The following is a 27,050-nucleotide window of genomic DNA, read 5'->3' on the forward strand; positions in this document are numbered from 1 at the left end:
TGAGTTTTGAGGGTGGGACAGTGAGGGGAACAATGGATGAGGATCGGAGGGTACGGGTAGGGCGGTGGGGGAGAAGGAGGTCAGTCAGGTAAGGGGGGGCCAGGCTATGGAGGGCTTTGTATGTGAGGATGAGGATTTTGAATTGGATGCGTTCTTTGATGGGGAGCCAGTGGAGAGAGTGGAGGACAGGAGTGATGTGGTCACGGGAGCGGGTGTTTGAAAGGAGGCGTGCAGCAGAGTTAACATAACACTCACTCTATCTCAGTCCATATCCTCTGCCCTCCCCACTCACTCCACTCCCTCCAACCTGAAAGACTATGCTACCATGCTCAACTCCATTCTCTCTGACTCCCTTGACTCACTGGCCCCCTTGAAAACCACCACTGTCTCCTTCACCACCTCCTCCCCCTGGTACACCACTGAACTACGCACCATGAAACAGACCGGCCACCAACTAGATCGACTCCACAATAGAACCCACCTCACTGTCCATGCCGAAGTCTACAAGCAACATATCTCCTCCTACCGTGACGCACTCCAAGCTGCCAAATCTGCCTACTACTCCACCCGCATCAACACCACCAATCGAAACCCCCGCACCCTCTTCTCTACTGTCAAGAAACTACTCCAACCCTCGGACAATAACACAACTTCCTCCCCTGATCTCTGCAACTCCTTTCTCCACACCTTCAACAGCAAGATCTCCCACATCAACAGCTCACTGACTGCCTCCATCTCCAACTCCTCCACCCCCGCCCCCCCTGCTGTCATCTTACCCCCTGCTGATTACCCCCCCCTACTCCTCTCACTACTTTCTCCCCCGTTAACTCCTCCCTCATCACTACCATCATCACCGCCTCCAAAACAACCACCTGCTCCCTCGACCCCCTCCCTACCACCCTGACCAAGGCCTGCCTCCCTGCCCTCATCCCCCACCTCACTGCCCTCTTCAATCAGTCACTATCCCAAGGCCACGTTCCCTCAATATACAAACTCGCCGATTCTCAAAAAGCCCACTCTTGACCCAGCCAACCTCTCCAACTACCGCCCCATCTCCAACCTACCATTCTTCTCCAAAACCCTTGAGCGTGCTGTCTCTGTCCAACTTCACTCCCACCTCCAGTCCAACAACCTGTATGAACCCGTTCAATCTGGTTTCCGCCCACATCACAGCACCGAAACAGCCCTGGTCAAAGTCATCAATGATCTCCTCACCTCCGCAGACTCAGGTGCCCTCAACATCCTAGTTCTACTAGACCTGAGCGCAGCCTTCGATCGGACTCAACAGCCACCTGAATAAGGGCCACTCTCCCTTATTGTTTGTGTCCATTACAAACAACTTTAGAATACAAAGCCATTTACACACACTGCCCTTATTACAATCATTAGTTCCCCAGAGAGAAGCCCTTTGTCCTCTACTCTAGACAAATTGTGGTGTAGATTTCAACCTCTTTCGTAATCCGAAAAGTATTACCGGTAGTATCAGAATTATTTTATTTAAGTATATTTGCACAAACATTTTCAATAAATGTACTTGGTGAGGTTGATGCATAGGACAAAACAGCAAAAATAGTTTAATTAGGCTGCAAATTAGAGTAATGTAAAACTAAAATATAAATTACACTGTCAGTTGTACCGTATGTGTGTGCGCGTGTGTGTGTGACGGGGGTGGCGGAAGTCACAGAATCAATGAGAGGCAGGGAGCCCACTGCCATGGGGAAGAAACTGTTCAGGTGGTGCAAGGTTTTGGTCTTGATGGACTAGATTTCACACTGAAATATCACTGGGTGCCATTCCATTTTAGATAAGTCTCTCATCATCCTGAACACTTTATAAGCCATCTTAGTGCGGTTGCTAGGGCAACATAATGATGCTCTTTGTTCTAAAAGCTTGTATTGTTATAAAAACATAGGCTACTTTTTGTGTTTTCAGGGTTCCGTGACAGAAGCCAGACCCTGAAGTAGAGGAGGCAGAGAAGAGGCCCAGAGAGAGCCTTGCCCTCTCTCTCCCCAGCCATGGCTCCCAGGAAACGCCGTGGCAGCAGCCGTGGCAGCATCTCCTTCATCTTCTGCTGCTTCCAGAGCAGCGACCACCCAGAGATCACCTACCAGCTACGTGATGACTTTGCCCTGCAGGCCATGGAGCCGTCTCTGCCCATGCCGGGCTATGATGAACTGGATGGCATGTTCTCCGAGCTGGTGGTATGTCGCTAATGCTAAGGTTTCCTTTGGGTTTATAGCTGGTGGTATGTCGCTAATGCTATGGTTTCCTTTGGGTTTATAGCTGGTGGTATGTCGCTAATGCTAAGGTTTCCTTTGGGTTTATAGCTGGTGGTATGTCGCTAATGCTAAGGTTTCCTTTGGGTTTATAGCTGGTGGTATGTCGCTAATGCTAAGGTTTCCTTTGGGTTTATAGCTGGTAGTATGTCGCTAATGCTAAGGTTTCCTTTGGGTTTATAGCTGGTGGTACTGTACGTCGCTAATGCTAAGGTTTCCTATTGGTTCAACTCATGCAGAGTTCAACAACTTGTCCACCACGTGGGCACCAAATCTTTCACAAAAATGATGTTCTAACTGGCACTCCCACTGGAATGTAATGGTCTTGTGTTTTACAAAACAAAGTCGTGAGGTTTGAGCTTCCTCATGAGGTAGCAGACGACCTTCGGCTTAAATTGACCACTGCACTCCCCTGAGGCTTAGGGTGGATTCACACCTAGCTAGGTTTGGGCATATGTGAACACAGCAATCGCACTCTCATCCGGAGCAAATCAACCAGACCGAGTCCGTCTAGACAAGGTGGTCTCGGTTCGATTGGAATCGCTCCACAGTGCGATTCGTTTGCAGTGAGAACGCACGTTACCCACAAACCGAATACAACTCAATTGCTGTACCCTGCACTGTCGCAAACATTACCATCAGAACAGTGAGGTGGCACCTCACGCACAAGTAAACACGTGAAACATAAACACTGGAAAAGAAAACTAAAACATAAGTGGTGAAGAAAAAGAAACAGGCATATGCCAGGGATCTGAATCGTAATATTGCTGAATCTGAATATTTTATATATATATATATATATATTATATGGCCTTAAGCGAGTTCGGTACGTGTTTACATGATTCTTTCCTAATCGGAATATTGAGCATATGCCACTTAATACAGGAATGTGGTGTGCATGTAAACGCAGTCATTGATGACTTTGCCTCCAGGAAGAGCAGGAAAAAGGCCCTTTAACATTACTGGTGAGTCAGATATTTTTTACTCACAAGTATAGCCTCAATTGTAAAGTATCTTAAATTGATCTAGTGCCGACTAGCCTATTTCAACAATAATGTAGGCTATTCTATATTCTGAAAACGGTGTAAGGTGTCTGTCTCCCTCTCTGTCGTTGTGTTTTGGGTTTGTGTGGAATTGTGCTATTCTCTGGCTGTTGAGTAGGTCTACATCTGTTTTGGCTGCACCTCAGTATTGATTTATTATTACGCTATATTTCAATAATCAATATGATTTTTTTTAAATTAGTGTCTTTGTTTGATAAGCCTTCAAACAAAACATCTGAGCTACAGAGGAAAGCCTCCTTAATATATTCTCCATCAGTGAATGGCTTTCCACGTTTCGCAATGCAATGAGCAATGCGAAAGCTTGCTTCAGTTGCGTGATTTTTAGCAGTGGCAAATGCTTTAAAGGTGCTGGCCTGCTTCCCATACCTTGACACAGCACGTCTTATTGATTCGGCCTTGTCTGCTTCATCCTTGAACAACTTGAGTTATATTGATACAAGTATCGAATCGAATTCAGAATTTTACTTTGAAAATTGGCGCCAGAATACGACTCTCGTGGAGTGGATGAGAGACTAGGGCTGCATTCGTAAATTCGCCCTGAGAGCGCCGGAGCGTCCCTGAGACTGCCTCTAGTCCAGTCATGTCAAAGTCAAATACACAGGGGGCCAAAATGTAAAAATGGTACAAGTGGAGGGCCGGGCTGGTTCAATGTTTATTAAAACTCGCAATTATTGCACATATTGAACCAATACCAATAACACAGCCTATATTGCACTTAACATTAATCATTACATTAAATTAAGTAAAACATAAATAAAATCAGTTGCAATATTTTCTCAAGGCTCTTTCAGTAATAAATTGAAAACGTTTTTTTTTTTTTTACAGGTAAACAGCTAAATGTAATTTTCATTCAAAGCTCAATGGCAAGATAAATGCAAAAATGAAACAGCATGCATTAAAAACAAATCAGTGTGCTGCTCCGATCCTCACCAATGACTGTCTTCTATAATAAAATTAGAAAAGTTAGTGCAAACTTGCAAAAGTGCAAAACAGTTGCATTAATTTCTTAGGCAACATGTCCCTGGGTCCATTCAACTGGAGAATTTTTTTTTTTTTCCCTTCAAATAAATATAAAGTCCAAGTCCTTTCTGCTCACTTGTCTGAGGCTGAGCCCGATACTTGGTGTCTCATCTTGAGTACAAGTTCATTAATGTTTGGGGTCAGGCTCTGAGCTGAGGAAATCCTCAGGATTGAGTTCAGGTGTTCATCAGTAAGACGACTCCTATGTGATGTTTTGTTTAGTTTCATCAACGAAAACAGTAGTTCACACACGTATGTGCTGCCAAACATAGACAGCGTCTGAGCAACTTGGGTGCAACTTGGGTGTCGGGGATGAAACGAGCAAACTCAGCAGCGCCACGGACTCATATTCTGCGTTCAGTGTGTCATTACACTGGAGCTCAATCAGCGCCATTTGGAGATTTGCTGGTGCACTTTCCACGTCAACTGCAAATGGATTGCTGAGCAGTTGAAGCCTGCTTTTTTGGGCTTCAAAGTCGGAAAATCTCTGCCTGAATTCGGCAGCAAGTATGCCGAGTTTGTCAGCAAACTGTGTACTCGGGAACACTCGGGAATTGACGGCGATGTTTAGGTCGCTGTCAGGCCAAAACCTGCCGCTTGCCAAAAGCTGCCGGGGGTGCGGCCTAACGCGTCACGACCAGCTGGCACGCGCACGCTGTGACGCGTCAGTCTAGTGTTTTTGAAACCTCCGTTTTGACAGCCCATTAGCGAAAAGCTTTAATTTGCCTCTACAAGTGTTGTCTAGCTGTCTATCTGCTAGACAGCTAATCTGTCTAGCTGTCTATCTGTCTATGTTACTGTGTCCGCGAATGCTATGCTATTGTTGTGCTAGGTGCATTGCCTGACTGTGTCCGCGAATGCTATGCTATTGTTATGCTATGTTGAATGGTGTACTAGTTTTCACTGAATAAATCGCGATTTCTTTCAAAGAAGGTAGCAGGTGTGTATGTCCATGTCAAGGAGAAGGTACGACAGTAGTGTGATAAGGACATAAGTTGAGGATATGAGTGTAGTTGTACTTTAGCCTGTGGAGACGCGATAGCATTATATGTGTTTTCATATATAAACGGGTTATTTTGATAAACCGGATACATTTTGTGAATATATATGGTTACTTTCTCGCCTGAAAACATATTAAAACTTCATAAAATGACATATTAACACTTGTAGAGGCAAATTAAAGCTTTTCGCTAATGGGCTGTCAAAACGGAGGTTTCAAAAACACTAGACTGACGCGTCACAGCGTGCGCGTGCCAGCTGGTCGTGACGCGTTAGGCCGCACCCCCGGCAGCTTTTGGCAAGCGGCAGGTTTTGGCCTGACATCTCCACTGTGACTGTGCTGCTGCTGCTCATGACTAGTACTGAAGTGAAGAGAAGACGCGGGGTCGCGCTCGCTCGCGGGCACTCGGTACGCGCCAATGCATCTTGGGACTTGTAGTATTATGGTGCTGCGGGCACATAATACTGCGGGCCAGTTTTAATAGTAATTAAATATCATCCCGCGGGCAAGAGAGAACTCATTCACGGGCCTGATCCTACTTGGTCCCATTGTGACATTGAACCCAGTGTGCGCGAATTTACGAACGCGGCCAACATAAAAAAAAAAAAAAAAAAAAAAAAACATTCTCGCACTTATTGATTAGCTGTCGCGTGCCACTGTTTAAGCTGTCGCGTGCCACTGAATGTGGAGTTTCATTTTATTTCAAACCTTTATTTAAAACTCGATAGGCACTGAGGTCACCCTCATTTACAGTGACGTCGAGTGTACAACAGAACAGTGAGCAAGGGTAAACAAACAGCGAGCAAGACAGGATTAAAAAGAAAAACTAAAAACAATTGCAATCGGTAGAATACAGTTTTTGCACCAAGAGTTTAAAAGTAGAGGCAGAGGGGAGGACCTCCAACCGGAGAGTTTGCTGCAGAGTGTTCCATGTATTAGGGGCATCAATAAAAAAGGCTGTTTTACCCAGGTCTGAACGCGCATACGGAACCCGAAAAGAAAGCCAACTATTAGATCTGGTCACATAAATACCAAGACTCCAGTCCAATAAAGATGAGATATAAGGAGGAAGCTTGCCACAGATGGCCTTGAAAACGAACAAGTTCCAGTGGTAACTGCGCCTCAGAGAAAGAGAGGGCCAGCCAACCTTGTCATAGAGCAGGGGTGCCCAATACGTCGATCGCGATCGACCGGTCGATCACAAAGGTAGTATGGGTAGATCGCATGGCATTGAAAAAAATAAAATAAAAATAAAAGTTCGCCTATCATCCATCCTCACTATGGCTTTTGCCACTTGATTGACGTACAGGTAAGCCAGTCTGCGATCTGATCTTTTCACCTAACACACGGTTCACCACGCATGCGCAGTCAACAGCGCCAACTACAAAATACAAAATACCGGCGAGACTAATTAACTAGTTAGCCTTCCAATTTCTACTATTTACTACTAAAGAAAGGGTATACAGAGTGTATATAGGGTATATAGAGTGGGGAAGCTGGACCAAGTAAGAAACCAATAACGTACAACTTCCATCCAGAATGGGAGGAGGACTTTTACACGATGTGATATTGGAAGTGCGTCTGTCTGATCTGCAGATCTACGATGGCTGTTAGAAGGGAAATGTGGCAAAAGAGCGAAAACGTACGGCTGTAACGATAGCTTCTTATCGCGTCAGTCACGTTCTTGTTAAACACAAGAAGTCATTCAAAGACGGCGAAATTGTGAAAAAAGCGTTTCTCGAGGCTGCAGATTGCCTTTTCGATGACAGATCCACAGTGGCTGATGACACCCTGCAGCCTGCCTACACCTTGCAACCAGCTCCTACAGCCCTGACTACTAGAAACTAGCTGCCTCCTCCCAGTGCCAGGTCTCCCACTAAGGTAGAGAAATGCATTTATTTCCTCCTTTCAAACTAGGGAATTACCTGTTTTGTATCTGGTTTACTTTTCTGTTTGTTGGATCAGTAGTTGGCTATGGTACTGCAGACTGGCTGTCAGTGTGTGAGTGAGAGAAATTGAGGTGTGTGTGTGTGTGTGTGTGTGTGTGTGTGTGTGTGTGTGTAAGAGAGAGAGAGAGAGAGAGGGAGAGAGAGGGGGGGGGGAGAGAGAGAGAGGGAGGGTTTGTGCTATGGCTCCCTATGCAGACTGGCAAATGTGTGTGTGTGTGTGTGTGTGTGTGTGTGTGTGTGTGTTTGTGTGTGTGTGAATGTGTGTGTGTGTCTGTGTGTGTGTGTGTGTGTGAGTGAGAATAGCAAAGAGGGAGGGTTTGTGATGGTCTTCTCCTGTGTGGCTGTGTGACAGAGAGAGAGTGTATTGTGAGTTTACTATGCAGGCTGGGAAGTGTGTGTGTGTGTGTGTGTGTGTGTGTGTGTGTGTGTGTGTGTGTGTAGTACGTGCGTGCGTGTACGTTTGCGATGTTGAAACTAGACTGGTAGATCTTGGCAGACTGGCTACTTGAAAAGTAGATCTTGGTTCAAAGCCCACCTTTTGCCGAAGTTTGGAGGCGAGGCCGTCGACATGCGTTTTGAATGATAGCTTCTCATCCAACCACAGCCCAAGATATTTGTAGTCGGTAACTCTCTCAATGGAGGAGCCGTCAACTGTGGATATAAGAAGCTTTGTAAGGTCCACATTTCTAGCCCTAGTAAACAACATGAATTTCGTTTTCTCCGAGTTGAGGACTAGCTTATGCCTCGAGAGGGCGTCTTGCAGTGAGTTAAAGGCTAGCTGCAAGTTGATAGTAGCAGCATGTGGGGAATCTGCTGTACTATAAAGAATGGTATCATCGGCATATAAATGAACGTGGCAACCGGTTAGCGAAGATACCAGTTCATTAATATAGATGGTAAAAAGTACAGGGCCCAGCACCGAACCTTGAGGGACACCCTTTGTAACCGTTATGAAATCCGAATTGCCACGTGAAGATTTTATACACTGACGCCTGAGGGTAAGGTAGTCATGGAACCACGCACAAGCTCCTAAATCCAATCCAATATCGGATAGCTGTTCTAAAAGCAAGTGGTGATCGACCGTGTCAAATGCCTTCGAGAAGTCGACAAAGAGGGCCGCGCAGTGGTTCCTCTTATCCAAGGCCGAGACTATGTCGTTAGTTACAAGTGTGATAGCAGAGATGGTACTATGGATAGGTCTGAAACCGGATTGATGGGGACTAAGAATTGAGTGGCTTAATAGAAAGCGTTTCAATTGGGAATTGACCAAGGTCTCAAGTACTTTAGATAGGCATGGGAGAGTGGAGATCGGTCGATAGTTATCCGGATCAGCCCTATCACCCCCTTTGTGTAAAGGAATGACTCGCGCAGACTTCCAGACCAACGGAAATACACCAGGGGAAATGGAAAGATAAAAAATGTAAGTTAGCGGCGCGCTGATAATTGATGCAGCCAATTTTATACAAAATTAGTCTAGTTTATCCTCACCAGTGGATGATTTGGGGTCAATAGTTTCTAAAACCTTGAGGACCTCCGCGGAAGTAAATGGTTGAAAGGTAAAAAGGGGGACACGGCCCACAGGGGCAGTATCATTAGAAACCACCATCGAGGGGTGTCCAGGGTACAACCTATCAAATAGGTGACCAGCTTCTGAGAAGTGTTTATTAAAAGCAAGGCGAATGTCGCTAGGATCAGAGATCACAGAGTCATTAGCAGTAATACTAAGGGGGAGAGCACTGGAAGGACGATTTTTTGTCAAATTAATTGCATTCCAGAATTTGGCATGGTTAGAGTATGAGGTGGTTATCAGATTCAGGACATTCGGATTTAGCCTTCCTTACGGCTGAAGTGCACTTATTTCTGAGCTGCCTGAAGTATAGCCAGTGTTGGGGGACACCAGTACGTCTGGCATGGGACCAGGCACTATTTCTGTTATTAAAGAGGGTAGATAGCTCATGAGTAAACCAAGGCACTACCCTATCTTTTATCCTAGTGGTTTTAATAGGGGCGTGTCTATCCACAACGCAATTAAATGTACATATAAAGGATTTGAGAGCGTCCTCAATGACATCGAGAGAGCTCACACAACCCCAGTCGCAGCCATCCAGCTCCCTCAGGAACAACTCTGCATCAAAGCGTTTGAAGTTCCTCTTGGTTATCACCTGAGATGAAGTCTTTTTTAACCTCACATCTCTCACACAGGCAACAGGACAATGATCACTGACTCCCAGGTCAAAGACACCACTAGTATATTTACTAGCCTTATTTGTTAAAATTAAGTCTAATAATGTAGATTTCGAGTCATCGTTGAGGTTTGGTCTAGTTGGTTCTAAAATTAATTGTGAAAGGTTTATGCTGCAAGCAAGATCTTTAAGCTGCGAGGAAATATCACTCAGCCAGTTAATATTGAGATCACCCAGAACAAGTACTTCATTGTTAGTATATTTTGAAAGCAGGTTAGCTAGGGTGTCAGTGGCGTGGGAATCGGCAGAGGGAGGGCGATAGATACCAACTACCGGAGTGTGACGAGAAGGAGGCTTCCACTCTTTTCACTGAGAGAATAACCATGAGCCTCTCCTTTTGCGAGATTAAAACCCCATGTAGGGTGAGGTAAATAAATAAAAAGAAAGAAGGATAATTATGTTCTTGTGGTTTGGACCACTGTTGTTGAGAGGCTTCAAGTGGCCACTGCACCAATGCGCTAATATCGCTGATGGTGCCTTTCATTTGATCACAACTAAGTGGTTCTATTCCTGTACCTGACACTAGCTGTTCTTACCCAATGGTATGGAAGACTAAAGTGCAGCTAACACGCCATAAGCATTCCTAGAAGTCTGATTCAGTATCTGCTAAATTGCTCAAGATAAGCTAAGAATGATTTCTCCCCTTACAAAGGGAAACACATAATGATAGTATTATCATGTAACAATGCAGCACACAGTATCCTTGTAGGAAACTGAATCAATTCCATGCAATAGGAGCTCTATTCAGTTGTCATAATTCAATTCAGTTTGCATGCTAGGGCCACAATACCTTTCTCTGTCCTTTGTCATTGGAGTCACTAAGTTGAATCACAGGGCACATGAATTTAACTTGCTGTGTAATAGGTTGACGGTAGCATTAAGCCTGAGCTGATGGGGGGAAATGGAATGAAAACATTCTTCACTGCACAATATATGTTTTTAATGTTATGGGAGGGAGCTGCATTCATGAGGGGATTTCCTAGAGACTAAGGCTGCGTTCAGTTGCATATAGTGGATGTCTGCACTGGACTTCACAAGTGGGATTGGTTTCAACTGCTTTCAGAAGTGTGATTGGTTTCAACTCCAGACAGGGGGAGTTGACAGGGAGAGTTTATTTTTGCATACCATTACCTCCAAAAACTAACTTGAATTTGCGATCATAACAGTTGTGAATGGTAGCCTTGTGTCACTTTCAGAATTCTCAAAACAGTATACCCCCAAAACATCTGCTACACTGATAATACTTACAATAAAAAAAAAAGTTTAAATAAAGGGTTAGGGTCAAGATGTGGAAATTTGAGCTGGTTGGGCTTTTTGAATTAAATACAGTTAATGTTGTACATGCATGACACATACCGGTATATACTTATTTTAAAAAGGATACAATCTTATCTAACTTGAGTCATAGGCAAGTCATTACTCTTTAGCAAATGTTTTAATGACTTCACAATGGCCTATACTGTCGCAGCTAAAGATCATGGAGGGAAAAGGGAATGCTTTGTTTTGGTTTGAACGTGTTCTGTTGCTGATAGCTGCTTTACATGTATGAAAAGTGGTGAACAAGGCCACATATCTGGGAGAGGGGGATGAATAGGAAGTGGGGTAGTGTTTATAAGGAGACAGCCAGTTTGAGACTGACTAACTTGACCATAAATACAGCCTGGCATTGTTGACACTTTGTTCACCATCAGAGGGAAGAAGTGGGTTGAAGAAAAATGCAGAGAACAGTCCAGACTATGTTGTGGTGGCTACTGTTGTTATCAGAGGTTTGTGGCAGAGGCTTTGGTGCCTGGTGAGAAAAATACTTTTGTTTTGCACACTGTGGCAGGTTTCCCTGAGGACAGTCATGAGCACAATCCTATATTGGCTCCCAAATATTGACATGCGCTTACTCTTAAGCATGTTTACATACAGGAGTGCTAGTGGCTAGGGGGGGTCTGTTCATGTTCAGCTGAAGCTGGGTAACGGGGGTGACACAGCAGTAGCAATTCAACTTGAATTTTCCACCAGTTTTAGTTGAGATCTTTCACCTAGGCAAAACAACCACCAGGGGGCATTGTTTAGCATTCGAATGAATAGGCAAACAGTAGCTCATATCTGCATCTCCACGTGCCACATTTGTGAGCTGGTATTCATATTATATTTTATTGTCATTTAATTATTGTAATTTTTTACAATGCCATTAGCGTTCATTCTTTGTTTTATTTGACAGTGTTATTTGAAAGCATTTTAAGTTTTTTAGAGTTAGTTTGGGACATGTTGCTTTACCCGTGGCTGTGCCTACCCATAACAGTCAAAAATTGTTGGATTTGATTCCTTTGACTAAATGCTATTATACCTTGCCATCTTTACAATTACATTGTTGTGCTTACTTGATTCATTAGAAGCTCAAGTACAGTATTATTTGAGATTTGTAGACTGCATTTGAGTCGTGCTCACCTTGAGGCTAGCTTTCAGACTTGTTAAAGGGAACTTTTAGTTTAACTCTTTCGTATGTGATTTTAATTTATGAATTTTCCATTCATTCATTCGTCCGGGAAGATGCCAGTCAAGATTGGCCTATTCAATTGATTAAATAAATGTTTAAAACCCTCCTGTCCCGTCCATCCCGTCTCGTAGGCTGTTGCTGGTTGGCTTACAAAGTTTGCTTGAACCCAACCCCCACACCACTAGATGGCGCCCCAGTATTCAGTCTTGAGTCTAGATATGACAATTGAGTCTGAATCTGAATCCCTAACATGAATCAGAAGAATATTCCAGAGATGGGGCACTCTGTCGCAAAATGTAGTAGTCTTATATAGATATTCGGGGAACGGCTAATTTCCTTGTATTTTGTGAGCGAAGAGCATGTGAAGGGCTTGTACGACTGAAGGAGGTCAGCGAGATAAGAGGGAGAGAGTCTATGTAATACTTTATAGGGAAATAATAACATTATAAATTCTGCTCGTGTTTTAATTGGAAGCCAGTGCAAAGTACTGGAGAAATTTTATCATACTTCACACTCATGTCATTACTGCAGTGAGAAATGTTGGGTACGAGTTAAATAGTGAAGCAAAATAAACATATTATTGGATATGAGTCTTTAAGCTAAAACAGCACAAAGTAATGAGTTTATAGCAGATCAGCTGAGGAGTGTCACATCACATAGGCTATCTGATCATTTGGTCCGCATATCGGCAACCAATCAACATTTTCAGACTTTTCTTTTGAAACATGGAACTACGTTTCAATATTGTTGAGAATCACAACACAAACTTGCTAGTCAAGCCAAAATACTGCAACAAAATAGATTCGATGAGTAATCCCCACTGCTACCTAGTTAACTATAACACTACTTTACATTGTTAGCAGGCTCACAAAACAAGTTGTGCTAGTTGACTAGCGATGTGTCATTGATTTTCAACAACGCGGAAATGTATTCACATTTCTCCGAAAGAAAAGTCAGATCATTACATCGGATCCCGACATGAGGACCAAAGCATTAGAATGTGTAATATATTCCATCATACTACTAGAACATGCTTCTCCCCCCTACTCTTATGTGGAGCATATGTTTCTTGGAGCAGTACACAGGCTTCATAGCCGTTGCATATTTTCCACATGATCTGCGGAATCATGCTCTGAGTGTATTGGGGTATGAGAGGTTAACTGCTGAGTAGACTGTATAAGCCAGGAGGGGGGAAGGGAGGGAACTTACCCCCTCTCCTCAGTTGTCATCTGTTAAAGCTATTCTGTGTCACACGCACACAAGCACGCTCACACACAAGCACGCTGGCACACAAGCACGACAAGCATGCTCACACACAAGCACGCTCACATACGTGCTGTTATCCCAGGACAATGAGCTGTCAACGGGATTTCAGCCATGATTTCAAGTTGGTTGTTACTGTGCTATTAGAGTGTTTTTGTTCCCCCCCCAGCCTCTACCTTCTCAGTATGTATCCATCAGGGGGGATGCTAGATGTATGGGCTCACTGCCATGATATATACATATTTGTGTTGTGGTTGTTTATACACTGGGGGAAATAAGTATTCCATTTTAATTCAACATATTTTCATTGCAGCTCATCACATGACATTTAGACCTGACATTGGTATTAACTCAATAAAACTACACAACTTAAGACATTGTAACACTCCAATCCATAAAAAGAGATGGAAACTCAGGAAAGAAGTGTTGGACACTCTAACTGAAATGTATTTAATACTGGGTGGAGAAGCCTTTGTTTCCAATGACAGCTTCAAGACGTTTCCTGTACAAAAAACTAATCTCTCACAGTGATCAGGTGGGATTTTGGCCCATTTTTCAACACGCAGTCTTTAAATCTTGAAGATTCCCGGGGGGCCCGCTGGTGATCTTCAGTTCCTTCCACACATTTCCTTCCCTCCAAATGTTCTGTAGCAAACTTCAAACAAGCTTCAACATACCTTTTCGTCAGCAATGGAGTCTTCTGGGGTGATAACGAACGGAGACCTTGGTGGTGGAGTGCATTACCTATTGTTTTCTTTGACAACTAAAATAAACATTTAGGAGTTGAGAATCCATAACCAGTCTCCCTGGAGTAATTTAGGGCTAAGTGTCTCACTCAAGGGCACAGCAGTTGTGGTGTTCCCAGGTGGGATTTGACTTCTTGATCTTCTGGAAACCAGTCCACCTCACTATCCACTAGGCCACCACTACCCTACTACTCCAAGTTATGTGAGGGAGGACAATGTTGGCACAATGTGAGACCTTTGTGAAATGTCGTAGAGAAACGTAAAAGCAACATAATTACAAGGTTCTCACACCATCAAACCATTTGGCAGACTGTCAAAGGACAACGTTCAAACATGACCGCATAGTCCTTCAACCATGTGAATGTAGAGTGCCTTCAAGATTTTTTTAAATTGAAGATCCTATTAGTGGCATAAGCTGGTTCATTGCTTTTTCTTACTGTGTTCATTACTGTACTTTTTTCCTGTGTCATTCCACTTTATTTGACAAAGCTTTTTATGGGTTGTAGTGTTTATTTAGCTCTGTAGTTTTATTGAGTTAATACCAATGTCTGGTGTACATTTCATGTGATGCAATGGAAATATTGCATTAACAAATTGTTGTGTCGAATACTTCATATTTCCGCCGACGTATGCTATTCTGTTTCAGAAATGTAGTGAGCTGTTAGGCTACTGCTTTCTCAAGTATTTTTGAGAGAAACGGCAAGTTAGATAAAGGCAGAGTTGAACGTTTGTGAATTTGAGAAAAAGAAATCAAGGTCTTAAAAGTTTTTGAAAGTAGACATGGATCATTGAAAGTGCTTGAATTCCCCCCTCTCTCTCTCTAAAAATATATATATTCAAAAAGAGTTATTTCTCAAACTATGCCGTGTTGGGTCCTTGAATTTGAGGGAATTGAGTCCTTGAAAGGTCCTTGAAAGTCCTTGAAAGGTGCTTGAAGCACCAAAAAGCATCCTCAATAGAGATTTTTCATTGCAAGTGTTATTGAATCCTGACAATAACCATCATCAGATTATTAACATTTTCAGGAAAGTGTTTTAGTCAATTATTTTTATCACTAATGAATATAAGTAAAAATGCACTTAAGCCATGATATTTTAAGCCCATATATGCATTATGTGCATATACAACACGTGTGAAGCATTTCTGTGACACTTGTTTCTGTTCACTGTTTTCATTCCCTCATCGCTATATTCAATGCCAAAACCGGAATGAGTGACCCCACAACGCAGATTTGTAGCAATCCGAGAGGAAGAAATGAAAGTAAAAATGCACCTTAGACATGTCATTTGAAGCCCATATACGCATTATGCGTGAAGCATTTCTGCAACACATTTCTGTTCACTGTTTTCGTTCCCTCATGGCTTTATTCAATGCCAAAACCGTAATGAATGACCCCACAACGCAGATTTGTAGTCATCCGAGGCTTCAGTTGCCATGTTCTTAACTCGCCATGAATGCTCGCCATGAACAAACATTTGAACAAGAAGCAACTGCGTTCCAGACCAACTCGACCTCTGACGTTGAATGAAACGCAGCATAAACTGAAAACCGCCACGGTTCACTAGTGTATTGAACCGTGGAAGGCGAACCGTACGGTTCAATATAAAACCGAGAACTGTTGCACTTGCACCCCTAATGTTTAGGATCATTGTCCTGCTGCCTCACCCAACTTCTACTGAGCTTCAGCTGGCGGTCAGCCAAACTTGGGAATGCATCTTCACCTCGGTGATGGCAAGCTGTCCAGGCCCCGATAGTAGCAATACTGCCCTAAATCATGATGCTCCCTCCACCATGCTTCACTGTTGGGATGATGTTTTCATGTTGCTATGCGGTGCCCTTTTTTACACCATAGGTAGTGCTGTGTGTTCTTCCCAAACAATTTAACCTTAGTTTCATCAGTCCACAAAACATTTTCCCGGTAGCATTGTGTAGTGTCAAGGTGCTCTTTGGCAAACTTCAGGCGCACAGTGTTACGCTCTCCCTGAGAGGTTCGCCACTAGGGAGGGAGAGTGCAACCTCCTGCCTATATCAACTCTGCTAGTAGATATAAAACAACATTAACCATGAGTGTGGAGCAAGCAACTATCGACAACCAGACGAAAAAGGGTACCTTTTTAAATAAAAGGATGTATTTAAAGTGTTTACCAATATTATGTACAACAGTCATATAACATTAACAATGAACAAGGGGGAATGAAATACCACAAAAACAACCGGGATTAACAAAGGGTAGGAGAAGGGAGGGAGAAGGACCATGCGAACGGTGTCACAAAATAACAAAACACAGCCCTATTCTTCCCTACACCTCTGACCTACCTATATCACATACTAACTAACCTACCCGGAACCTAAACTACCTGCTACAGAACTACGGGGCGTGACACCCGCCCGCCTCTTACCTAATGTTTTTAGACATCGGTTATCTACGTGATGTAATGTATACCCCAGGGTATCTTACCTAGCCCTTCGTGGCGAGAAAAAGAGAAAACAGGAGTTCATCAACACACTAAACCAACAGCTATGAACAAAAGAAACGATTTCTGGTAACAGATTATAACAAACTAGTCAAACAAAACACCACCACTTCCCTCTCTCGCTACACATGACGAAACACACATTAAGTAGGAGATGATCTTCTGGGATTGGATGACCGGGGATGATAGCTGATTGAACACAGGTGAGGGCTGACGAGACAACGATGATGGACAGGACCCAATAACCAACAGGGGAGGAACCACATGCACACCACTTCACCTAGGGGTGAGACAGACAGAAGCAAAACAAAAACAGACACAGGACATAATACAAAACATACACGCAAAAGTCTGTAACACGCAGCAAAGTTTTTTTTGTAGAGCAGCGGTTTCCTCCGTGGTGTCCTGCCATGGACACAATGCCTGTTCAATATTTTACGTATGGTAGACTCATGAATAGAGATGTTAGCCAGTTCCAATGATTCTTTCAAGCCTTTAGCTGTTACTCTAGGGTTCTTTTTTTACCTCATTGAGCATTCTGCGTTGTGCCTTTTGGAGTCATCTTGGCTGGGCGGCCACTTCTAGGGAGAGTAGCCACAGCAATACATTGTCTCCATTTATAAACAATTTGTCGAACTGTGGACTGATGAATATCTAAACTCTTTGAGATTACTTTGTAACTCTTTCCAGCTTTATGCAAATCAACAATGCTTGATCGTAGGTCATAGATCACTTTTTTGCGAGGCATGGCTCACATCAGTAGATGCTTCTTGTGAATAGCAAACTCAAAATGTTTGAGTGTTTTTTGTCAAAGTATCTCTAACCCACACCTCAAATCTTGTTTCATTGATTCGACTCCAGGTTTGCTAACCCCGCTCCAATTAGCTTTTGTTGAAGTAATTAGCCTAGGGGTTCACATACTTTCCAACCTACGCTGTGAATGTTTGAATGATGTATTCAAAATGGACAAGAACAATACAATAATTTGTGTGTTGTGTTTTTCATTATTGTAGATGAAGATCAGACCATATTTTAAGACAAATGTATACATAAATGCAGGTAATTCCAAAGGGTTCACTGACTTTTTCTTGCCACTGTATGTTTCATGCATTGCAATTTACAGTAGCAGGTGCCTAGTGTAGTCATGTGCACTCAGAGCGCTCACAAAGCAAAGAGCATTTAACGCATTAACACTTACTCATTCACACTCTGCTCAACTACTTGGGGGAGGGGACATACTGTAGGAAGTCTATTTCAAGGAATAATACGACGACTCATGCAGTATGGGTTAGTTATTATTACATTCACTCATTCTACCGTCAACAGAATTGCTTGTTTAACATGTGATATACAAAGTCCCCCCCTTCACCCCTAGCAACATTTTAGGTCTGGAGCCTAAATGATTTAGACTGTGTTCCCCTTTGAGGTGTCCAAAATTAATGTTATCTTGTCACCACAAAGTAATTAATAAGTGATTGTGTGGATCTGTAGATACAGTAGATCTGGTGTCACACTGACTGATGTTTCTGCTTCTCTCTGTCCATCTCTCTCTCTCAATCCCCCATCTACTTCCCTCTGTCATGTCTATACAGGATGAACTTGACCTCACAGAGAAACACAGGGAGGCCATGTTCAACCTGCCTGCTGAGAAGAAATGGCAGATCTACTGCAGCAAGAAGAAGGTAAGGTAGTGTCCTGACCTCACCTTTATGTCCTGGGCCCAGGGCCCAGTTGTTCAGAAGTAATCTGATCAGATTGGATCAAATCTTGAAAATGTGTGGTTCAAAAGGAAAAAAGGATTCTGAAATCCGATTAGATCACGTAATCCAGTCTTTGACTCGATCTGGATCAAACCTTCAGTAGGTGTTGTTCAACGCTTTTTAGTAGGATTGGGATACCTTTCATACCAAAATTATCCTGATCCCAGTAGAAGGGTGGATTCAGGGGGGATTTCAGGAACAAACTGTAATAAAACTTTTAAATAATACAACATTTGTATCATGTAGTGTATATATACATTCATTTATTTTTTGCACTTGATTTGTTTAACCGTTACAGTGATAAAGTAGAGCTTTAGGCTACCTATTACCCTGTACCCTGTACCCTACCGGGTATCTTTTCCTACCAAAACGGTGGTGGCGATGGACAGTACCTTCCATGTCAGTGCCAGCTCTGTAATTCCTCTGAGAAAGGCTGAATAAAATGGCTGTGTAATTGGTATTTTCAAACACACACTCATTAAACATCAATTAGCTGATGTGCTTTGGTGTGTGTTCAATTAAATCAATCATGCCTAAGGCCTATAAACAGGGGTGCACATAACTTTTTGGGGCCAGTGCTCAGAGGAGCACCTAGGGATGCTGCTTGGTGCTCCCCGAGCTCGCGAGTCACGACCCGTCCCACAGGATGGATGAAAAAGGGATACATGGATAACTTATATTAGCAAAACGACATTTATTCATAAATAAAGATGAACGAACAAATGATTGTGTGCAAAACAAAATAAACAAATGCAAAATCAAATGACTGCTCTTTAAGCATGAAAGTCTGTTAGACTCCTTTAAACACAATGAAATCAACTGACATCTCTTTAAGCACTAACTGAATGTCTGTTCTTTAAACACACTGAAATAAACGGACATCTCTTTAAGCACTGCTCTGTTCTGTAAACACTGAAATCAACTTTTCAACAAAAAGTTACAGCCTAAGCATTTATTTATGCTACAAGCTTAATCGTCATCATCACTGCTCTCTTGACTGCTGTAAATTATCACTGTCCTCAATTTCAACGATGGTAGAGGATGTATTTTTTGTGATAAAAAAAAAAAAAAAAATTTGTAAACATTTTTTTCGTGCGCAAAAGCGCCTTCATGCGGCTGATCTGCTGCGCAGCATGCATTTTGGCAACGCATGCGCACTGGCGCACCAGTTATGTGCACCCCTGCCTATAAACCAATATGTTCTTTACACCAAAGAGTTGGAACCATAGACTCCTAATTTCACTGTTGCAGAAACCCACACACTGCTGGAGGGTGTTAGGTGCCTCAATAGTAGGAACCTTTAGTTCTACTAAGGGTGGAGAAATGACTAACAAAAAGAAAAAAGACATTTAGGTTGAAATCACCCAGAATGTGAATGCCATGGGGTCTGGCCAGAAGAGGCCCACAGCGCAAGTGAAATTAAGATGGAAGAATCTTAAGGCCAGGGCAATAAAATGTACGTTGTGTTCAATTTCTTGTACTCTGTGCAATGACAATACAGTTGAATCTAATCTAAGTTTTTTACGTCCGTGTTTTAAAAAAAATAAAACTCATATTGTGTCACTCATGCTTGCACACCGAATCTGAAATATTCGTCCGTCATAATGTTTTTCGAACCAGGTTTGATTTTCCATCCCTAGTTAATACCAATGTCTGGTCTAAATTTCATGTGAATAGCTGCAATGTATGCCCACTGTATAACTAGCGGCAACTAGCGACACGGAAGAACATGTCTAACCCTCTCCATCCCACAGGTCCCACCCCACACAATCAACAGTGAGAGAGAGAGAGAGAGAGAGAGAGAGAGAGAGAGAGAGAGAGAGAGAGAGAGAGAGAGAGAGAGAGAGAGAGAGAGAGAGAGAGAGAGAGAGAGAGAGAGAGAGAGAGAGAGAGAGAGAGAGAGAGAGAGAGAGAGAGAGAGAGAGAGAGAGAGAGAGAGAGAGAGAGAGAGAGAGAGAGAGAGAGAGACTGACTGCTTATATGTCACATCCAAAATGAAAGATGGGTCAATGACGAATAAGGCTTCTAAAAAGTTTCAAAATACATACAATTTGTTTAAATATTAACATAAAAAATCCTAATGCCTAAAATCTGTCTGTCTGCTTATAGTCCCAATGTTTTAAACCCTGCAAAGCAGATGTGGTGAAATTAAACATGTCCCTAATCCCCATTTTTAACATTCATTTACTAAATCTCCCTAGGTTTTTCAAGCTTGTGGGTTCTTAGGTTGCCAGGACCGAATCCAAAGCTGCAATGGTTGGCTTTCTTTCTGAGTGTTCTGTGGCATAGATCTCATTGAAGTGCATGAGATAAAATAGGCTCTCTATCTGTGCCGCCCTACTTTGAGTGACTATTTTGGTCCCTGTTTCCTGTGTCAGTTTTCTCTCTGGGTATGTTGCCTGAGTGTGTCAATGTGCCCTTTATCATGGGTTTTCAACTCAACTTCTAGCCCATCAACAGTGTTGCCACAGTTACTTTGAAAAAGTATTCTGATTACTGATTACTGATTACTCCTTTAAAAAGTAATCTAGTTACTTTACTGATTACTTGATTTTAAAAGTAACTAAGTTAGATTACTAGTTACCTTTTTTAGTTACTATTGGCAGCTGCCTAGGCACCCGACCCCCCCCCCCCCCCCACCCGCAACATAAAAATGAAAACTGGTTTTGCCAAAACTCACTTTATTTTAACAGTAACTTAAATTACATAATTAAACTTTAAACAATAACTTAAAACAACAAAATAAAGAGTCTTTCTTTGCCTCACCCAACATAAATACTTGTTTTTAAACAATAAAATAAATATAATCTTTATTTAACAGTAACTAGCAAGGAGTGGTTTCACAAAACCTAAAACCTAACCTGACCATTCAGATATGATCCTAATATAATCCTAATCCTAAACTGGGTGAGTCTGAGTTGATCAATGATCAACATTTATGTTCTTGTCATCCTTTGCTGACACAAACTCAAAATAATCCTTATATTTCCAGCTATTTAACGCATATCTCTGTTCTCGCTCCATTGTGTAGGCTACGCTTCTGTTTACACTGTGCAATCAGCGTGGTGATACACGTGAGCGATTCTGCTGCAATCTCGCGATAGTCGAGAGACGTTTTTTGCGGGCATGGCCTTCCATAGTAACCTCGTGTTGAAAACGTGAGCACTGACGTCACTCCCCAAGAGCGAGAAATGTTTGTTTACTATCGAACATTACAAAGAAATACTGCATTTAGCCTAAGTTATGAGGTAGTAACGCAATAGTAACGCACAGCCACTTGAATAAGTAACTTTAATCCGATTACTGATTTGGAAATAGTATCGCGTTAGAATACTCGTTACTGGGGAAAGTATTCAGATTAGAGTAACGCGTTACTTAGTAACGCGTTACCGGCATCACTGCCCATCAATGACACAAGATTTAATCAAGTTACTTTATCAGTTGATGGAGGTGTGTTGGTGCTGGACGGGAACGTCCCAGGGAGGTGCTCACTCTGAGCCTCCACTGACCTGTCTTGTAGGACGTGAAACCAATATTCAGATTAGAAAGCATCCACAATCAAATAGATCCTAATTTGTGATAGACCTGCGTTACAAAACCATTAGAGCTTGATATAAACCGTTTAAGTCACTTTTAGAAGCATTTATATGCACTGTTAAGTTTGCAGAGCTGTGGGTAAAGCACCCATTATGTGAAATGATAGTGGCTCAGCTGGCTGGCTCACAAACAACCTATACAAGTTTTCGTGTACATTTCTAGACTAAATAATAGCTGTACCTTAAAGGATAAAAGTCCTTTGCTAGTTTCAAGGTAATTTCAAGGTATATTTGCTGGAGAATAGCCATATATTTACCTGGGTTCATTTTGATCAATCCCATGAGTGATTGTGAGATACAAGACAGATCAGTTCAGTGCCGGAGTCGTGCTATCTGATGTTGGGTAATCCAACAGTTTTGGGGCCTCATTTATAAAGCTAGTGTACGCCCAAAAACATGCATAAGCAAATTTTCCCGCAATTTGGGGATTTATAAAAAACGAACATGGCATGAAACCATGCGTACACCAGAAACTGGAGAAACTGCAACTCCGCTGGCAGAAGGATGAAACTGGAGAAACACTTTGAAATGGATGCCATTTCCACCAACATCAAAATATGACCTCTCACGTATTATATATGAAGGAGTGCGCACAAGGATATACGTGCACACTGCACATATCTTATTCGTCCATGTCCTGTAGGCATCACAATGTACATACAGTATATGTATGTATCATATTGATATTCATGCAAATGTATTGACTTTTTACATTAATATTGATTGCACGTAGTTGAGGTTGAGCATCGTTCACCGATTCACTGTTCCCGAGTGCTTGCAATGTCCATACATTGAAGAAGATGAACAAGCCCACTGTAGACAATTGACTATCATCCCCAAGCACACCCCATGTATATGGACTACGAGAACTTTAAGCGCACAGCCACTTTATTACTGAACTATCTATTATTACTAGTTGCACCACTAGTGTATCCTGTCTAGCTTAACTAATCTAATCTAAAAGAAAAAAACATGACTTAAGATAATAAATACAAAGGGGAGATATCTGTTTTTGCAAAACAACCCCTCAAATATGTTTAATCGGGAATCATATTTAATTGGATGTGTAATTATTAAACAAGACTTGGATGTATGAAATGTATTATCATAAATAATAAGGTGAACAGTAGGACGAGTTACATTTAAAATGATTCCGTTGTCGATGCAGTCTGGCACATAGATATTATATACATATATATTATCTATGGTCTGGCAGAGGGTCTGACAGACGAGAGAAGTTTCATATTGTTTTGAAGTGTTCGTTGCACGGAACTGTTGCGCAGAAATTTTGTTTTTGGGCCGTTCTGTTGGGGTGTTTCACTGACCATTTATAGGCAACTATAAGGCCCAAGATCACAGTGGGTAATCACACGGATACTTCTCTCTACTTCTCTCTTGTTTGGGCCTTGTTTGCCCATACCGTTTAAATAACACTCCCCTCACCTCTCCCTGCTGTCTGCCACAATATGTACCGGTATACACAATATAGTTCCTTATATCAGATTTCACTAAAATCTCACTAAGATATCTAACATGCCAAGTCATACACATACACAAATACATGGTTATTAGCACCGACAATGACCTCCCATCTTCATGTTGTCCCAGCTTCATGTTGTCCCAACTTCATGTTGTCCCAACTTCATGTTGTACCAACTACCCTCAATAACAATGCAGGAATTCTCCTCGGTATGCATCCAAGCTTCTCATTCCCAAGTTTCAACTTGTTTAGTCCCCATGTTCTCATTGTCAACAAAATGTCTTTAAGAATGTAATTGCTACTCTGTGTCAGTATTGCATATCCCTACTATATAATTGCCCCTTATCTCATGTTCTCATTCTGTTTTTCTCTCTCAGCATCGGTAGGAAATATGATTGATTGCTAATTCTAAAAGTATTTAAACTCAGAAGCATCTTTTGGCACTCCACACATTCAACCAAATTACTACAAAGCTAAAGTAGAGATTCTCTGTTTTTATTTGATGATATTTGTGTCAATATTGGTTTCACCATTCAGAAATTACACTTTCAGTCCCCCAATTTCAAGGTAAGTGACTTGACAGATGTTTCTGGTTTGTCAGGTGTGTTCCATCACATAATTTGTTTAGTCATAAGAGAGCTCTCCAATGTCTAGTATTGATTCTATTCAAAGTTGTCAACAGGCCAAGTCAGTCTCCAAATGTGAATCCTATTGAATATGCATGTCATTTGCTGAATAGGAAAAACAGCAAAACGTCTTGCAAAACAACTGAAGATGGCTCTTATACAGGCCTGGCAGAGCATCACCAGAAAAATGCTCAGCGTCTGGTCAATGGGATGCAGTTATTGCATGCAAAGGAATGTCGAAATATTAAACATGAGTGCTTGAAATGGACATTTGATGGTTCCCTGAAATAGGGGGAATATGCATAAAAAGTGTTTCAGCATTCAGAAGTGTAATTCAAGTAGCCGGAGACTCAAACCTAATCTCAAAATCACACACACACAAATAGTTTTCTCATTGTTTTTTCAGGAACAAGAGGAGACCAAAGGTGCAACCAGCTGGCCTGAGTTCTACATCGACCAGCTCAATTCCATGGCTGCCGTAAGTAGGAGCTCCTTATCATTAAATCTCACTTAATTTAGATTTTGCCCAATCCACTTACTACTTAGCCCTGGTTATTGCCACTTTACGTCCTCTGTATGATACTGTATTTAATTTATCTGCCATCAAAGAGATTGAACAGACCGACTTGATAAATCAAACGGCTAAACAAATCTTTAACGGCCTAATTAATCCATGATAATCCCATTAAGGTCTACATGGATGCATGACATTTGTTTAATGAATGATTTGTGTAGTATCTATATAGAGGCTAAAGGGCTCTGCACACAGCGTGCGATTTCTGTTGCGCGTCAACGTTCCATTTTGAAGTTTGAATGGAAGTCTATGAGAACATCGCATTTACCCACACACGGCCCCGATTTTAATCGCACGGCGAACATTCGATTCCATTCATTTTGAATGGGACAAAGCAGTGCGACAAAACTCGCACGCCGTGTGCTTTGTCCCATTCAAAATGAATGGAATCGAATGTTCGCCGTGCGATTAAAATCGGGGCCGTGTGTGGGTAAATGCGATGTTCTCATAGACTTCCATTCAAACTTCAAAATGGAACGTTGATGCGCAACAGAAATCGTACGCTGTGTGCAGAGCCCTTAAGAGTTAATAAAGGCTTTGCAATGCTTTGAAATAATAATTTGTTTAAAGTAGTATTGCAAAGACTTTTGTTAACAAGTTCTTAGCATTCATGGAGTAGTAAATAATTGTGATATGTGTCTTCTAAAAAGCAAAAACATTTACAGCAGTAATTTGTTTTGCTCTTCTCAGTTCAGACCATGATTAAATCACCATTGCAGTAGAAGTTGTAATCCTGTGTTTTGGTCATAACATTATTGAACACTGAAACTTGGCAGGTAAAAGGGGTTCTTGGGAAACCTCCAGAGAAAGACAAGCGGATATCAAAGTGAAATCATAACCCAGTAGTTTTGATTCAACATGATCCCTGGGGCCAAGACAGATCCCACCGACATGAGGATCTAGAACAGCTGTTTTGTACTAGCTCAGCAGAAACCTACCACCACTTTGAGCCCCCTGGCCTTCATCCCAATGACACTCTCAAAACCCCACCCATGTAGAATAACAGCAACCCGTACTCAGAAATGTCTGGTGTGTGTTGGGAAGCTTGTCAACAGACCCAAAGTTCATGGTGAGTCCCCCCTGCTCGTCCCCTAGCTGTTTTCTTAAACAAAAATGAGGAATTAAAACTATTGACTGGAGAATGGGATTGGTTTGTTCAAGGTGGGTTTAGTTCATCAGACATTGCATAGAATCAGACTACTTGCTTTTGCTCTGACACAAATTATTTAAGCCATCAGTAGCAAGCTGCCTTTGGTAGGTGTTTGGGTGGTTATTTATATTTGACTATCTCTGTCATTACTTTGACAACCATTGTTAAATGGATACTTAACTTAAAATAGGCTACTAATTAACTTGATTAACATGGCTGTGGTCGATTCACCAAGACTCCTATCTAGAGTTTTAAACAGGCATGAACATTCAAACCCGACCCAACCCAGGCCCGTTGGGATGAGGTCCGAGCCAGAAGTCTAGAAGACGGCTGTGCCTTTATCTAATGCGCAGGAGAGGAGAGGAGAAAGCCCCTCGCTGAGAAGAGTAGAGCTCTTCTGCTTGGAAACTCACCGTAATTACTATCAACAACTGTATTTACTGGCACCCGCCTTTCTAGAATACCTTATATATTTCCAGAAATGATCCAGTTCTGTTTTATGTGTTTGTAAGCGTTGATGCCACTAGCACTCCACTAGCACTCCCCCATACAAGAGAATGCTTAGTTTGTTTGCAGTTGATGTGATACTTTGTCAGGTGCAGTAGAAGAGAGCTTGACGAAGCAGAGGCACATTAGCAAATTGGGAATGTTTATTATTTGTTTTTGGAGCCTTTAAGCATCAATCGAGTAATTAGGACATACAGAAACAGTGAGACAACATTAAACAACTATCAAAAAATCTAACTTAATGATTTGCATTGTTTCTGCAGATAATAATATATATATCATGCTGATAACGACAAAAGATGATATAAAAGAAAATTCAACACCGCTCTGTTGCGGCAAACCTGAGCCTGGCCCAAGTGTGAGCCTGGCCCCGATCCAAACTCTGCCAGGCCCAAGCCCATTGGGCCCCATTGGGTTCGGCAGGGATTTAAACCTCTGCACCCTATCACACTGGTGGTCTGAATCAAAAATACTTTTGAAAAAAGTCACTTTATTGTGCTGTAATCCACTTTTTAATCCAAATTATTTAGCATTGTCATGTTTGTGAGGTATTAGACATAATATTATTTTCAGATTGAATGGGGCCCTATGGTGACACGTACAATACAACACGATACTGTACATGGCTATGAGAATTAGATATTCCCAAAGGGGCAAATCAAGTAAACTTCCAAATCATTAGCCTCATAGCATAATTGCCTAATTCATATTTTGGCCAAATTGAGATATCTGCCTAACTCTACTCTCCTAACACTGCTGATTCACTGTGCATTATTGCCTATGCCATCAGCCTATCAGAATGCTTGTTACATTCCAAAATCACTATCTGCCCAA

At 42.0% G+C, this 27,050-nt stretch overlaps 1 protein-coding gene across 2 annotated transcripts in view; it reads left to right on the top strand.

The window, feature by feature from the left end:
- Nucleotides 1–2,015: 2,015 nt before the first annotated feature.
- The window catches only part of daam1b (dishevelled associated activator of morphogenesis 1b), a gene marked incomplete at both ends in the record, with an annotated part of 60,064 nt that continues 35,029 nt past the window's right edge, over nucleotides 2,016–27,050 (top strand). For both annotated transcript variants that reach the window (XM_080545864.1, XM_080545865.1), the window contains 3 exons: nucleotides 2,016–2,201; nucleotides 18,116–18,205; nucleotides 24,392–24,463. In XM_080545864.1, the coding sequence (XP_080401990.1) occupies nucleotides 2,016–2,201; nucleotides 18,116–18,205; nucleotides 24,392–24,463 (348 nt within the window). The remainder of the gene's footprint in view (nucleotides 2,202–18,115; nucleotides 18,206–24,391; nucleotides 24,464–27,050) is intronic.

This window comes from Nansenia antarctica (assembly GCF_963989245.1).
Source record: "Nansenia antarctica genome assembly, chromosome: 1".
NCBI classification, from domain to species: Eukaryota; Metazoa; Chordata; class Actinopteri; order Argentiniformes; family Microstomatidae; genus Nansenia; species Nansenia antarctica.